General features: G+C 45.6%; 1 protein-coding gene across 7 annotated transcripts in view; it reads left to right on the top strand.

Moving 5' to 3' along the window:
- Window positions 1–15,355, top strand: part of LOC110500179 (signal peptide, CUB and EGF-like domain-containing protein 1) — a 126,711-nt gene that overhangs the window by 13,788 nt on the left and 97,568 nt on the right. For all 7 annotated transcript variants that reach the window (XM_036957537.1, XM_036957536.1, XM_036957534.1 and 4 more), the window contains exon 3: window positions 2,307–2,432. In XM_036957537.1, coding sequence (XP_036813432.1) covers window positions 2,307–2,432 — 126 coding nt within the window. The remainder of the gene's footprint in view (window positions 1–2,306; window positions 2,433–15,355) is intronic.

Raw genomic sequence — 15,355 nt, 5'->3', positions numbered from 1 at the left:
TCAGGACCTCATACTGGGGCAATGGTTCTCCTTCCAGCAGGTCAACAACCCTAAGCACACAGCCAAGACAACGCAGAAGTGGCTTTGGGAGTAGTCTGTGAATGTCCTTGAGTGGCCCAGCCAGAGCCCGGAATTTAACTTATTTGAATTATTGAATTAATTTATCTAAAATCCTGGTTTTGTTTTAGCATTTTGGGATATTGTGTGTAGATTGATGAGGGAATCAAATGATTTAATCAATTTCAGAATAAGGATGTAAGGTAATACTTTCTGAATGCACTATCTACCTGCTATTTCTCCTGTCTATACATCCTCCTCCACGTCTTCTCTCTAGTACAAAGACTGATGTTCCTCTGATTCCCCTGTATTTCCACACCTCTGCTTTCCATTGGAGGGTCTCAGGGTGCTATGCAGAGCATGTAAAGGGGTGCCTTGGCATCACGTCTGCTGGTGCAGGGAGAGGCGTTCGTCCAAACACTCCGACAAAAACAGTCATTACCCAGCAGCCCTCTCATTTCAGCGCACCCTAATTGGTTTCATATGCCTCTGGGATGAGCCACTGATGACCGGGACCAGTTTGTGTACACCAGCCAGGGCCCAGTCCCTGTCTTTAAAGTGCAGAAAGGCCATACCGTTCCTTTGTTCGTGTGGGAAAGAGAGTCGAAAACAAACAGTGGATTAGAATGCATGTTAGGCCGGTGTAATTGCCTGTTCTGTAAACATGGCAGGTGCCAGAGCATCTCTAAAGGAAAGAATGTCTGTCCCAGTAATTTATTAAACTTTTATCTTGATTGGTTTTAACTGACTGGAATGCCTCAGGAAAAACACTGTTAGATCAGATTTCTTCTCTATTTCAAGCATTTCGACCAAGATGTGTTGGCGGTGTCTATTCTATATTGTAGACCAGTTTTTCAACTTAGAAGTAGATTAGGCTAAGCTTCTATTGTAGATATACAGGAACATCAAAATTGCTTTTAACCAAGACACTGTGTGTTCTATCCTGATGACAATGGGCTGTCTAGTTGGTGAGAGGTCTGCGTGAGCAGACCAACAGTGGAATATTTCAGTGTGTTGGCGTTGTACCGGTGGTGTGCTGTGCAGTGTCCAGGGCTGTGTCCCAAATGGCACCCTATTCCCTATACAGTGCACTACTTTTGACCAGAGCCCTAAGGGGAAAAGGGTGCTATTTGGGACGCGGCCCCCAGGACTGGGTTCTGTCCAGTCCACGGGATGTAGGAGGCGGAGAGAGACTAGAGAGACTAGTGCTAAAAGCTGTTTGTGGCTGACAGAACCAGAACTAACAGAGCCCACCTTGCGGTTGGCAGAGACAGGACAGTGTGTGTGTGTGTGTGCACATGTGTGTGTGTGCACGTGTGTGTGTGTGTGTGTGTGTGTGTGTGTGTGTGTGTGTGTGTGTGTGTGCGTGTGTGGGACACAGACAGGCTACTAATGTTGTGTGCCAGTGTCTGAGACAGACAGAATAGGTAAAGGGGATAGGAAACAAATAGAGGGAGAGAGAGAGAGTGGGAAGAAAGAACAGTGAAAGAAGTGAGATAGAAGAGTGCGAGAAAGGTACTTTAGAGAGGGGGAGAAGGAGCGAGCAAAGAAACAAGAGAAAAGGTGAAAGGGATGCACAGACAGAAAGACAGACAGACTGAGGGAGTGAGAGTCGGCGTCTTGGCCAGGTTGGCGAGTGAGACAGAGACAGAGGGAGTAATACAGGAGTTGAACACTAACCAGATACCTGCTCGGGCCCATCTGGAGTGGAGGAGGACGATAGACGGAGAGAAGGAGAGGATTTGGGGTTGGGGTCTGGCCATCGGTCTGCTTGCCTCCCCTGGCGTTCACACGGAGGGGGGACTGTTTGTTTTAGTGGCTCAGTCCGCATGGCAACCACTTGTGAGTGGCTCCTGTGAAAGACTCCTCCGCTGGCTCAGCATGAAGGGGGAACATAGTCAACGAATAAACATGGCGAGACACTCTCCGTATGCCCCTCTGGACTCTTGTACCCCCAAACACCCCAGTCTTACCCCTAGTATGTATGCAGTCACCATAAGCTGTACCGGTGGACTGCCTTTTATCTCCAACCCTGTACCCTGACCTCTGACCTCTACACTCTCCATATGCCCCTCCTTTTGTGCCCCAACACCCATCTCAATGACGCATCCTTACTGTTCATCTCTGTCCCCCAATCCCCTACCATCCATTCTACCTTTCCACCTTCCTCTCTTTCCATCCATTTGTTCAGTAGCGACAGTAATTCCTCTCCACCTTTCTCATTGGTCTTCTATGACTCTCCGTTTCAGACATGGATGAGTGTGAGAATGAGTACAACGGAGGCTGTGTCCACGAGTGTATCAACATCCCGGGCAACTACAGGTGCACCTGCTACGACGGATTCATGTTGGCCCACGACGGACACAACTGTCTGGGTGAGTGTGCAGTCCTCCTTAACTTAACCCCCTTTTAAACTCAAAGTGCAACCTATCCAAGTCTGTCATTTATGCTTGTATGAGACTGTGCTATCTTCTGGATCTTTCCCTGTGTGTGTGTGTGTGTGTGTGTGTGTGTGTGTGTGTGTGTGTGTGTGTGTGTGTGTGTGTGTGTTTGTCTGTCTGGCTCTCAGCTCCCTTCGTTCTCCAGAGAGTGTCTCTGTCATCGTTTTGGAGGACATTTTATCCTCATTTCATTCTTTGAGTTTCGTTTTGGGAGGGCGCTCAGGGTTGAAGAGTTCTTCTCTTCCTCAGCTAGATATCTCCAACTGATATCTGTCTGGGGCATCTGCAATGTGCACTAGCGGACAGATCCAGTTCATTTAGTCTCGGCCTTCTCTTATTGACTTAGTGTCAGGCAGACAAATGTGTTTCTGCTCCTCCTGCAACATGCCGGTTCTGCTTGGATGTGCTTAGACACATTTAGTCTTTTCACTCCCCACCCCGCTGATTGACGCAAGCAAAATCAAAATCTGTAGTTTGGATGCCCTTGCCCGCAACACAAACATATTTGGTGGGACATGTTTTGGCATTTGTAGGCATTATGTCTGATTCTGGGAAGCCAGGGAGGGAGGGAGGAGGAGGGGGGAGAGGAACATGCCATTAGGTGTAGTCAGGAATGTCTGAGTTAGATTCTCCTGGGGACATTTCAGGACTATGTCGTTACAGTGTGAGTCTCACGTGATTAACTTTAGGACCGCTGATTGGGTCTGACTGAGAGACGAGTCCTGGGTCGTGTTCAGTAGGCACGGAACAAAAAACTCTTGGAAACGGAACAAATAGGTCGTTATCAATAAAACCTTGTGATAAGGTACAGAGCGTTTCGATTTGCCTAACGGAGCGCAAGGAGACCCCCCAGCTCCACTAAAAGCATTGACAACATGCGTGCCGTTTTCAAGGGACTGTTAAATAAATGTGAACTATTTGGTTGTAATATCAACCACACCTCTTGAAGACCGCAGTCAAGAGTTATACAGCAAGGAACTGCGCGCTTTTCATGATCGGTAAACATCAATTGATCATGTATTTTCAGATACGTGAGGATGGCCTCATGATATCTCTCGATATTGGCCACCGTTCATTGGATATTTGAGGGATATCAAATGAAAGTGAACCATACCTGCCGGGTACGAGTGGTTTAGGTTCATTTCCCATCCTTTGTGGGCTCTAGATGTCAAGAAGCAGAACGGCGCATTTGCCGTTGTACTGTGAGCTGATAATGTTTACTTTGCAAGCAACCGGTTGTACAGTTGGCATTAACATCGTGGTACATGATTGCTGCTGACAGACATGATAGGCTACAGTGATCGATGGACCAAGTCAAATTGGCTAACTAGCTAATAACAGATCACGTCAATATGGCCTGTTAACGAGCTAACCTTCAGGGGACAAACTAGATGGCTATATTTGCTCGTCGACGACAGTAGTCAGACTGACAACTTGACCAGGGCGAGGCCTTGCCGATGTTAAGTTCTTTCCAAAAGCCTAATCTCTGATGAAGCAAACTAAATGACACGTTTGCTAGCTAGCTAGCTACATGCCAAATGGGTATGCTACGGCCGCCCTCACATATCTGAAAATACATGATCGGCACGTAGTTGTCAACGGTTTTAGCAGAGCTGGGGGTCTCCTTGCCCCCCCCCCCCCAGCAGCTAAATCGAACGCTCTGCACATAATTGTGACGTTTTATTGATAGCGACCTGTAGAATGTGTGTTCTTATTGGACAACTTTGGGCAATACTTCCACTATTTCTAAACCTTCCCTCCTGTGTAGGGCCTACTGAACATACACATGGATGGGATGTATTTGAACGTGGTCCACTCTGGTCTAGTCTGAGTTTGGCCTCACTGACTCTCATCTCGGACACAAACAGACCTCTGTCCTCTTTCAGTTCGCCCAGATGCTGATGAATCTTCAGTGATGACGAGCTTTTCTGTTCCCGCCCCAAGATCCCCTGCAACCCCCCCCACACCCCCACACCCAACGCCATAAACATAAACTACCTCGTTTTCAGCAGCAAGTCAGCGAGGACAGAGGTCACCAGAGAAGGGCACTCCCATTCCCCCTAACCCTAACCCACCTTCTGTTAGAACCGGGACAACACTGGAGTCTCCACAGCAATGGGATTGTAATTATTCTGAACTCTTAAACATGTCACTTTAATGTTACCCCTGTTGTTATTCTATTGACTTCCCAGAATTCAACTTGGCATGTCAAATGTTTATGTTACCGGTTGCAAATGGACAAAGGAAGGAAAAATGTCAGAGAGAAAATGAACAACTTAAGCTCCCCTCTTATTTAGGTTCAAGGATGAAATTCAATGCTTGAAATCTGCCCGTTTTTATGTTTAGCAAGGCGGGATTGAGACACGGGGGGAGTTGCGTGAAACCTGTTTGATAGCTAGCTAATGTTTTGGTGTTGTTTTTTCTAATTTGGTTGTGCCTGTCTGTCTGACTGTGTATGTGTTTTAAGTGCCTGCAGCTGTTTTGTTGTCGGTGGCTGGTGGCAGAGGACTCGTTGAATTGTGCGTGTTGTGGTGAACTAAAGAAAATTAACACGAGGGAGAGAGATTTACTGCATGTGTCTGTGGCCACTTGGAAGGAATCAATGGGCCACATGCCGGCTATGTGTCAGCAGACCTGGGTTCAACTACTATTCAAAATCTTTGAAATACTTTCAGCGTTTGTTCTCGTCTGCCTGGAGTGCCAGATGGATAAGGTTTGCACCTTGGCGACTATTCTATGGATTCCATTGCGCCGGGCAAGATCAATCAAGCCCAGCGAATGTATTTGAAGTGAAATAATGTGCTATTTGAACCCAGGTCTTTGTGTCGGAGTGGTTATAGAGGGTTCTCTAGTCGTCACACTGCCACTCCACAGCTGAGTGGAGGAAATTGGCCACATGTCTGTTAAAAAGTAATTAACCAGACTATGCTGATAAGACGTAGCTTCAATAAACAGACACTAATTAGCTGTGAATGGAGAGTTCAAAGGGAGGGATCGGAAAGCAGTCAAGAGAGAAATCAAACACTTATAATCAGACATTTCCCACTGGGCACACACGGGTTGAATCAATGTCTTTTCCAGGTCATTTCAACAAAATGAATGTTGAACCGACGTGGAATAGACGTTGAATGGACATCTGTGCCCAGTGGGTTATGACGACACTTAATCACTATCAGACATTTATGATGCAACTTAATCATGATCAGTCATTTAAATAATGACAAGTACAATGACAGGTGATTTTGTAGCTTTTATTTCATATTCATTTCTGATCTTGGTTCCATACCTAATTCTCTCTCTCTCTCTCTTTATCTCTCTCTCTTTTGCTCTCTCTCTCTCTCTCTCTCTCTCTCTCTCTCTCTCTCTCTCTCTCTCTCTCTCTCTCTCTCTCTCTCTCTCTCTCTCCTCCACCTCCTCCTCCTCTCCCTCTGTATTCTCTTGGTTATCTTGGCGGTGGATGTGAATTGGAGGCTGTCCAAGCCATTCCCCCTGAGGCGATGGACTTGCTCTCTATTTGACATCTTTATTGCGGAATGTCTCAAATACAACACAGAATGATGATGGGGATGAGAACAGAGTCAGGACCGCCAAGGGCCAGCGCACACCGCTCAGAGTCCTCCGCTGCTTCCAGGAGCTTCCTCGCTTTCTCTCTCTCTCTATCCAACCGTTCTTTTCTTCCCTGTCTGTCTGTCTGTCTTCGTCCTCTCTTCTTCACCTCTTCTATCCTTTTCATCTCTCAATTTCCCCCTCCATCTGTCATTGGTTTCTCTTTATCTTTTCTTTCTGTCTCTCATTCTGTCAGCGGTCAGTATAGTTCTCCTTGACAGAGCCCCGAGGTGGCGAATCACTCAACATCAGTGGGAGCCATTAGGTGTGGCTCAGGGAATGGCATCACTTCTCCACAACTGGTTGCCCAATCCCAAGTCTTTTAGTGAAGTGCATTCATTCAGGAAGATTCTATCAGCAGCTCTTCAGCGCTCTGCCTCCCGTCTCACTTTTTCTCTGAGATCATCTGTTAACTTGTTTTTATACCGAGGCCTGCCTGGTTTGACACACAATGACTAGAGCTAAGGTCGCTGTCTCCTTAAAAATGTTATTTCGTGAAAACTTCACCCTCATCGGAGGTCATGACCTGGCTTTGTCATAGGCTCACAGCTTCCCAGCCAGTCCAGCACCCCCCCGCTCTGCCTGCGTTGCCATGTGTTGCCATGACGTGGTATGAGGCAGACAGCAGCTCGGTAACAAATGTCACAGGAGTATTAGAGGAGCAGATCAGAGCATCATCGCCACCAAGATATCTGATGGATGGATCTGGCACAGTCAGGTTGGAGGGAGAAACGTGGACGGGGTCGTTGGGGTGGGCTCTGCGTGTGGTGATTTTGAGGGTACAGTTGTGGCCACTAAAAAGCTTGCTCTCTAGTGATAGTTGATGTGATAGTTTGCCACAGAAACCTGTACTGCTGTCATTTGTGTGCCCACAACTGTATTTCAGTTGGGTAGAGGTACGGAGTGATACTCAGGGTAGTCTGAAGAGTTACAGAAGCTCACGCATAATTAGCGGTATGCGGGTACAAACTGCTTTATATGGGCATTTGTATTTTATTTATTTTACTAGGCAAGTCAATTAAGAACAAATTCTTATTTACAATGACAGCCTACCAGGGAACAGGGGTAGAACGACAGATTTTTACCTCATTCGGATGGGATTCGATCCAACAACCTTTCGATTACCGGCACAATGCTCTAACCACTAGGCTACCTGCCACCCCCTATCAGGGTTTAAGGTAATTATATGTGTGTAGTTATATCATAGGGTTTTACCATTTGGCTGTATTTCATAGGCTGAGGGGTGGCGGTGTGGTAGAGGTGCTGTAGTGGGGTCCAGGATGTTTATTTGAGGTGTGATCACTGGTAGAGGTAGAGAGGCTCAGGGAGGTACTATTTGGGGTCTGGTGATCTATATTTGAGGTGTGAAGATATACAGTGTAAACTGTTTGAGTAATGAGCGTTGAGTTCCTGCGTATTGACTTTTAACATCACCGCCTTTCGTGTTTACCCCTCATCACCAACTCTCTGAGATACAGGTGACTGCCAAAATAATGGAAACGCTTGAGTAAACGAGGGATACAAAGTATATTGGAAGCAGCTGCTTCCACACAGGTGCGGTTTCTGAGTTAATTAACATCCCATTATGCTTAATTAGGGTCATTTAAACATGCTGAGCATGAAAACGACACGCCACGGCCGTCTCAGTCACCAGATCTCAACCCAAATGAACACTGGATTTATGGAGCAGCGCCTGAGACTGCGTTTTCACCGCCGTCAACGAAACACCAAATGATAGAATTTCGTGAGGAAGAATGGCGCCAAATCTCTCCAATAGAGTTCCAGACACTTGTAGAATCTATGACAAGGCGCATTGAAGCAGTTCTGGCTCGTGGCGGCCCAACGCCCTATTAAGACACTTTATGTTGGGGTTTCCTTTACTTTGGCAGTTACCTGTACACAAATAGTATCATAGGCATGATATAGGAACAACTATATCATGATTATGCGCAGCAGACACACATCGTCAACCCACAGTTTGCGGGGCCAAGCCGTGGTTTCCCCATGACTGTGTATGGACATCTATCATCGACCAATCACAATCTGTCCACTTCAATGGTAGGACTCATCAGTAACAACATTAGAGTTTCTTATAAAGTCTCTCCCAGTCATAAGAACCCTTTCACTCAATGCCATGTGAATATATGGTTAGTCTGGGAACAACGGCAGACAGTTAACACAGTCACAGAAAAAGCGCGTCTCTAGGGACTTGTCACCAGCCTCACACATACGGCAGCATGGGTTGAATTACCTGGGATTATGGGTTGGAGGTGCTGTAAATGAGTCTTGTGTATTCCGTGACTGACTAGTGAGAATATAGGTTCTGTCTGTCCGGTTACTGTAACCGCCCGCCTCCTGTGTTCTGACTCATTCATCGCTGCTGTAAACAAGATGTCAGGACAGAGCTCCAGCAACGTTTCCCCCTGGGTTTGTGCTCAGACGGGTTGCAAAGGCCCCTAAGGTGACTGTTATAAGGCGGCTGAACCAAGATACTCAATTGAAGCCAATGTGATGTGATTCGTTATATCTTGGGGGCTGTAATCATAGACAGAAATGGTATTGGAAACAGTTTTGATTGTTAACACAGCCTTGTTACTTCCCAGTCCCTGTATCTCCGTGCTGCAGGTACTCTAAGGTGTGTGATGCCGTGTCCACAGCCTGGCTACTCGTCAGTGAGGCTGCTGTACAACCAGGTCCAGTGGTCTGGGTCAGGAGGTTGGATTGGGGATCAGGGATCACTGGTGGGATTCTTCATTGTTAGGGTGTACTGCTGTTCCACTACTCTGAAGGCCGTTAATCCCATGAAATACCACCTGTTGTTTTTCTCCACACCAACTACTTCTAGTAGACTGACGGAATGATAGATGACCAGAAACATCAAGACATGCTGCTTTGAAATTAAGGGACAAGAGGGAGGGAAACAGGAGGGAAGAAGAACGTGTAGAGAGAGAGAGATAGAGAGGGAGAGGGGAAGAGAGAGAGAGAGAGAGGAAGAGAGAGGAAGAGAGAGCGAGAGAGAGGGGAAGAGAGAAAGAGAGAGAGAGAGAGAGAGAGAGAGGAAGAGAGAGAGGAAGAGAGAGAGATAGAGAGAGAGAGAAAGAGAGAGGAAGAGAGAGCGAGAGAGAGTGGAAGAGAGGAAGAGAGAGAGAGAGAGAGAGGAAGAGAGAGCGAGAGAGAGGGGAAGAGAGGAAGAGAGAAAGAGAACAGTCTGTCTTAACCGAACGTGTAGAGAGAGAGAGATAGAGAGGGAGAGGGGAAGAGAGAGAGGAAGAGAGAGGAAGAGAGAGCGAGAGAGAGGGGAAGAGAGAAAGAGAGAGAGAGAACAGTCTGTCTTAACCGAACGTGTAGAGAGAGAGAGATAGAGAGGGAGAGGGGAAGAGAGAGAGAGAGAGAGGAAGAGAGAGGAAGAGAGAGCGAGAGAGAGGGGAAGAGAGGAAGAGAGAGAGAGAACAGTCTGTCTTAACCGAACGTGTGTAGGAAGTATGGTCCCATGTATGTTGTGTCAACAAGTTTAGGGCACTAAGATTTAAGATTGCATAATTGCACTGCACTCTGATTAAAGGTCAGTCCTGTTCAGTTCCTCTTCAACCTTTTTGATTTAGACTTGTATTTATTTTTGTTTTGGCCGTGGACACAGCTGCCTTGCTACGGACGTCTGTAGGGCTCAGACAAGTTTATTTTCTTTCTGTTGCGTCCTTTTCAGTCTTACGCGAGGACTTAGCTCAAGAGTGCCTTGGCTTCACAGCGGGATAGACCCTGACTGCAGACGCATAGAATGTTGAAACTCTGACACGACAGCACGGACAGATTGGGGGAAGGAAAGGGGGGGAGACGTGGAGAGAGGGAGGAGAAGAGGAGAAATAGAGTAAGGGTTAGCCAACAGACTATTGCTAATATCTCTTTAGAGAGAGACTGGGTGAAACATGGAGGCCCAGGGAAGGGTCATCTCCACTCAAAGTCTATGGTTTGATTTATTTCTCCTTTTCACTCTTTCTCTTCTCTCCCATCTTCCCTCCTCTCCTCTCTACCTCTCCGCACTTTATCTTTCTTACTCCTCTCGTCACCTCCAGGATGGGAAGTTAATATTTTGGTCCTCTAGCCGCTGTGGTAGGTAGATAAAAAAAAAAATCTAGCAGCCACTGAGATTTTTTTACCTGCCCAAATATTTTTTTTCTCCATAATTAGACAAATAAAATCACACCAAAAAATGGATGAGCGTGTTTCTAATGTCTTACTAGTAAGAAGTCATGGGGTATATTGCTTCATTTCATAACAAATTTTGGGACCTGCGAGACAGACATAGTTCAGCTGGCCCTTTAAGGGACAAGCCGTTACCGTGGTAACTTGGGCACTGGCTTGTCTGTGATGAAAAAAGTCTCAGACTGTGACCTAGCAGCAGACAATTGCAGCAAACTCAAAGGAACATTGAAAAACAACCTAGCATGTGAACAAAACAAGAAACACGAGGACAAAGTCACACTTTAGTAGCCGTTCTTGTCATTTCGACCAACTTCTACATTTAAAAAAAAAATCCCACTGGTGAAATATACATTCTTACCCAACAATGACAAAATCTATCTGCATTTGACAGGTGGCTGGTGTTAATTACACACCCTGGTCACCTCCCTTCTTCTACCCTTCCCTCCTCTCCTCTCCTTTCCCCATCGGCCTTCTCTCCCTTTGTGTCAAGCACATCCTCATCGCGTCCAAATAAAAGTTTACACAAGCAAAACAAAGGCACTCTAGTTTAAACTTGCAGAGTGCCTTGCCAGTGTTTATGTTTAAATGTTGGCAAAGATCAATTAAATGTGGAGATGACAGTTCAACAGCCCTCTCTCTCTCTCTCACACACACACACTCTCTCCCTCTTTCTGTCTCTCTCTCTCTCTCTCTCTCTCTCTCTCACACACACTCTCTCCCCCTGTCTCTGTCTCTGTCTCTCTCTCTCTCTCTCTCTCACACACTCTCTCCCCCTGTCTCTGTCTCTCTCTCTCTCTCTCTCTCTCTCTCTCTCTCTCTCTCTCTCACACACACTCTCTCCCCTGTCTCTGTCTCTGTCTCTCTCTCTCTCTCTCTCTCTCTCTCTCTCTCACACACACTCTCTCCCCCTGTCTCTGTCTCTGTCTCTCTCTCTCTCTCTCTCTCTCTCACACACACTCTCTCCCCCTGTCTCTGTCTCTGTCTCTCTCTCTCTCTCTCTCTCTCCCACACACACTCTCTCCCCCTGTCTCTGTCTCTGTCTCTCTCTCTCTCTCTCTCTCTCTCTCTCACACACACTCTCTCCCCCTGTCTCTGTCTCTCTCTCTCTCTCTCTCTCTCTCTCTCTCTCTCTCTCTCTCTCTCTCACACACACACTCTCTCCCTCTCCCTCTGTCTCTGATCTCTCTCTTCTCTGTATCTCTTTGTATTAATCTAAAGTAAAAGCCTCTGTCATATTGATGTCATCTGTTTAGTTTGTCTATATGCAGTGGTGGAAAAAGTACCCAATTGTCATACTTGAGTAAAAGTAAAGATACCTTAATAGAAAATGACTCAAGTAAAAGTGAAAGTCACCCAGTAAAATACTACTTGAATAAAAGTCGAAAAGTATTTGGTTTTAAATATACTTAAGTATCAAAAGTAAATGTAATTTCTAAAATATACTTAAGTATCAAAAGTACAAGTATAAATCATTTCACATTCCTTCACAAACCAGACAGCACTATTTTCTTGTTTTTTAAATTTACTGATAGCCAACACTCAGACATAATTTACAAACAAAGCATTTGTTTTCAGTGAGTCCGCCTGATCAGAGACAGTCGGGATGACCAGGGATGTTCTTTTGATAAATGTGGGAATTGGAACATTTTCCTGTCCTGCTAAGCATTCGAATTGTAACAAGTACTTTTGGGTGTCAGGGAAACTGTATGGAGTAAAAAAAACATTGTTTTCTTTAGTAATGTAGTGAAGTAAAAGTAAAAGTTGTCAAAAATATAATTTGTAAAGTACAGATACCTAAAAAAAACACCTAAGTGCTTGGAAGTATTTTTACTTAAGTACTTTACCTCACTGTCTAAATGGAGATGAGAAAGCACTTTCAACTTCAATCGGGGTCTTCTAAGAGATCAGCTCCAGATTGTAGTGCAGGCCTTTGCTCGAGAAGGCTGTGTATTTTGGCTCAGGACAGTGGTGAAGTTTGCCTGTATGGCTTAGTGCGAAGTGAATGGGACTGGGAGAGTAGTGAGGTGTGTCATGGGGTCTTTTGTGTAGAGAAATGTATATTGGATTTTAGATGGTGGATTGTGTTGGCTTGTGAGAGGTGGATGCTGCAGAGGGCATCTGCTTGGTAGAGCTCTGAACAGATGCTGTTTCACCCTGCAGCCTCGCTGTGACATGTCTCTCTACAGTCGAGGCTTGAGAGAGCTGCTCAGCTAAACACGGTGTGTTATCCTAAGTCAGCCATTTTAGGTCCTCCCTCACGTATGAATCTATCACTTTCGATAAAACAGACTCCCTCTTTATTTGTCATTTTCCCATCAGTCCCGCTGGTCCCTCTCTCCTAATCAGCTGGGACCAGAGGACGTGGGACTGTAGCTGGGCTGGAGGAGTTGAAGGGGTCTGGCTGAAGCCATTGAGCAGTTGAAACACTGGCACCTCTGGTTTTCTTCCATGTTTTAGAGGGCCCTCTGCTCTCCTGAGACTGTACAGCCTTTTGAGACACTCAGCTACATTGGCAGGTGAATACAGCAATAGAGGGCAGAGGATGTTACCTTTATGTAACTGGGCAAGTTACAATGACGGCCTAGGAACAGTGGGTTAACTGCCTTGTTCAGGGGCAGAACAACAGATTTTTACCTTGTCAGTCCAACACTCTAACCACTAGGCTACCTGCATTGAGAGACCATCGAGGGAGAGATGGGGTCGGGAGGGAGGGAAGGGGAGACAAAGCTACAGTTAAAGTCGGAGGTTTACATACACCTTAGTCAAGCACATTTAAACTCAGTTGTTCACAATTCCTGACATTTAATCCTAGTAAAAATTCCCTGTCTTAGGTCAGTTAGGATCACCACTTTATTTTAACAATGTGAAATGTCAGAATAATAGTAGAGAGAATGATTTATTTCAGCTTTTATTTCTTTCATCACATTCCCAGTGGGTCAAAAGTTTGCATACACTCAATTAGTATTTGGTAGCATTGACTTTAAATTGTTTAACTTGGGTCAAACATTTTGGGTAGCCTTCCACAAGCTTCCCACAATAGGTTGGGTGAATTTTGTCCCATTCCTCCTGACAGAGCTGGTGTAACTGAGTCATGTTTGTCGGCCTCCTTGCTCGAACACGCTTTTTCAGTTCTGCCCACTGGGATTGAGGTCAGGGCTTTGTGCTAGCCACTCCAATATCTTAACTTTGCCACAACTTTGGAAGTATGCTTGGGGTCATTGTCCATTTGGAAGAATAATTTGCGACCAAGCTTCAACTTCCTGACTGATGTCTTGAGATGTTGCTTCAATATATCCACATAATTTTCCTACCTCATGATACCATCTATTTTGTGACTTGCACCAGTCCCTCCTGCAGCAAAGCACCCCCATAACATGATGCTGCCACCCCCGTGCTTCACAGTTGGGATGGTGTTCTTCTGCTTGCAAGCCTCCCTCTTTTTCCTACAAACACAACAATGGTCATTATGGCCAAACAGTTCTATTTTTGTTTCATCAGACCAGAGGACTTTTCTCCAAAAAGTACAATCTTTGTCCCCATGTGCAGTTGCAAACCGTAGTCTGGCTTTTTAATGGCGATTTTGGAGCGGTGGCTTCTTCCTTGCTGAACGGCCTTTCAGGATATGCCAATATAGGACTCGTTTTACTGTGGATATAGATACAGGACTCGTATCTGTTTCCTCCAGCATCTTCACAAGATCCTTTGCTGTTGTTCTGGGATTGATTTGCATTTATTGCACCAAAGTACGTTCATCTCTAGGAGACATAACATGTCTCCTTCCTGAGCAGTATGACGGCTGCGTGGTCCCATGGTGTTTATACTTGCGTACTATTGTTTGTACAGATGAACGTGGTACCTTCAGGCTTTTGGAAATTGCTCCCAAGCATGAACCAAACTTGTAGAGGTCTACTATTTTCTTCTGAGGATTTGGCTGATTTCTTTAGATTTTCCCATGATGTCAAGCAAAGAGGCACTGAGTTTGAAGGTAGGCCTTGAAATACATCCACAGGTACATCTCTAATTGACTCAAATGATGTCAATGAGTCTATCAGAAGCTTCTAAAGCCATGACATCATTTTCTTTGAATTTTCCAAGCTGTTTAAAGGTACAGTCATCTTAGTGTATGTAAACTTCTGACCCACTGGAATTGTGATACAGTGAATTATAAGTGAAATAATCTGTCTGTAAACAATTGTTGGAAAAATGACTTGTGTCATGCACCAAGTAGATGTCCTAACCGACTTGCCAAAACTATAGTTTGTTAACAAGACATTTGTGGAGTGGTTGAAAAACGAGTTTTAATGACTTAAACTGTATATGTACAGTACCTAACAATAAAACACTATATTTAAAGGTTTATTAGGCACCTAAACAATATATACAATAGGCCTATATTTTTGTCAGACAGGCACAAAGGCATGCAGACAGATCAAATGAAAATGGAGTTTACACTGGAACATGTGTGCATAGATAAAACACACACCACACGACCCTTCTCCTCATCTCCCCTCCTCTCCCCTCTCCCTCCCCTCCTCTCCCCTCTCCCTCCCCGTGTTAGCATGACAGTAAGCACTTTCCTCTCCCCGCTAACGGTTAACAAGGCCTGAAGGCCTCTGTCCTCTCCACTGGGACTTAACAAGCCGACTGCCTAAATGCTCCGACGGGAGAGACTGTCACTCAAATAAAAGCAGACCCTAACCCCCACGGAGATATGTCCGGAACTCAGACAGGGGTCCCAGACAGAGAGGAGAAGAGACAGAGGGAGAAAAATGAATAGGAGTCAATAAAGTCCTCTACCCCAGGAAGAGGTAGAGAGGATGTGGTGGCTTTCTATTTCAGGCGGTGTGACACAGAATCACAGGCCTGGTCTGGGTGTATTAAGGTCTGGTCTGGGTGTATTACGATCTGGTCTGGGTGTCTTAAGGTCTGGTCCGGGTTTATTAAGGTCTGGTCTGGGTGTATTAAGGTCTGGTCTGGGTGTATTAAGGTCTGGTCTGGGTGTATTAAGGTCTGGTCTGGGTGTATTAAGGTCTGGTCTGGGTGTATTAAGG

This window comes from Oncorhynchus mykiss, chromosome 21 (assembly GCF_013265735.2).
Source record: "Oncorhynchus mykiss isolate Arlee chromosome 21, USDA_OmykA_1.1, whole genome shotgun sequence".
NCBI classification, from domain to species: domain Eukaryota; kingdom Metazoa; phylum Chordata; class Actinopteri; order Salmoniformes; family Salmonidae; genus Oncorhynchus; species Oncorhynchus mykiss.
The sequence above is the reverse complement of the archived record's forward strand: the minus strand, read 5'-3'. Positions and strand labels throughout refer to the sequence as shown.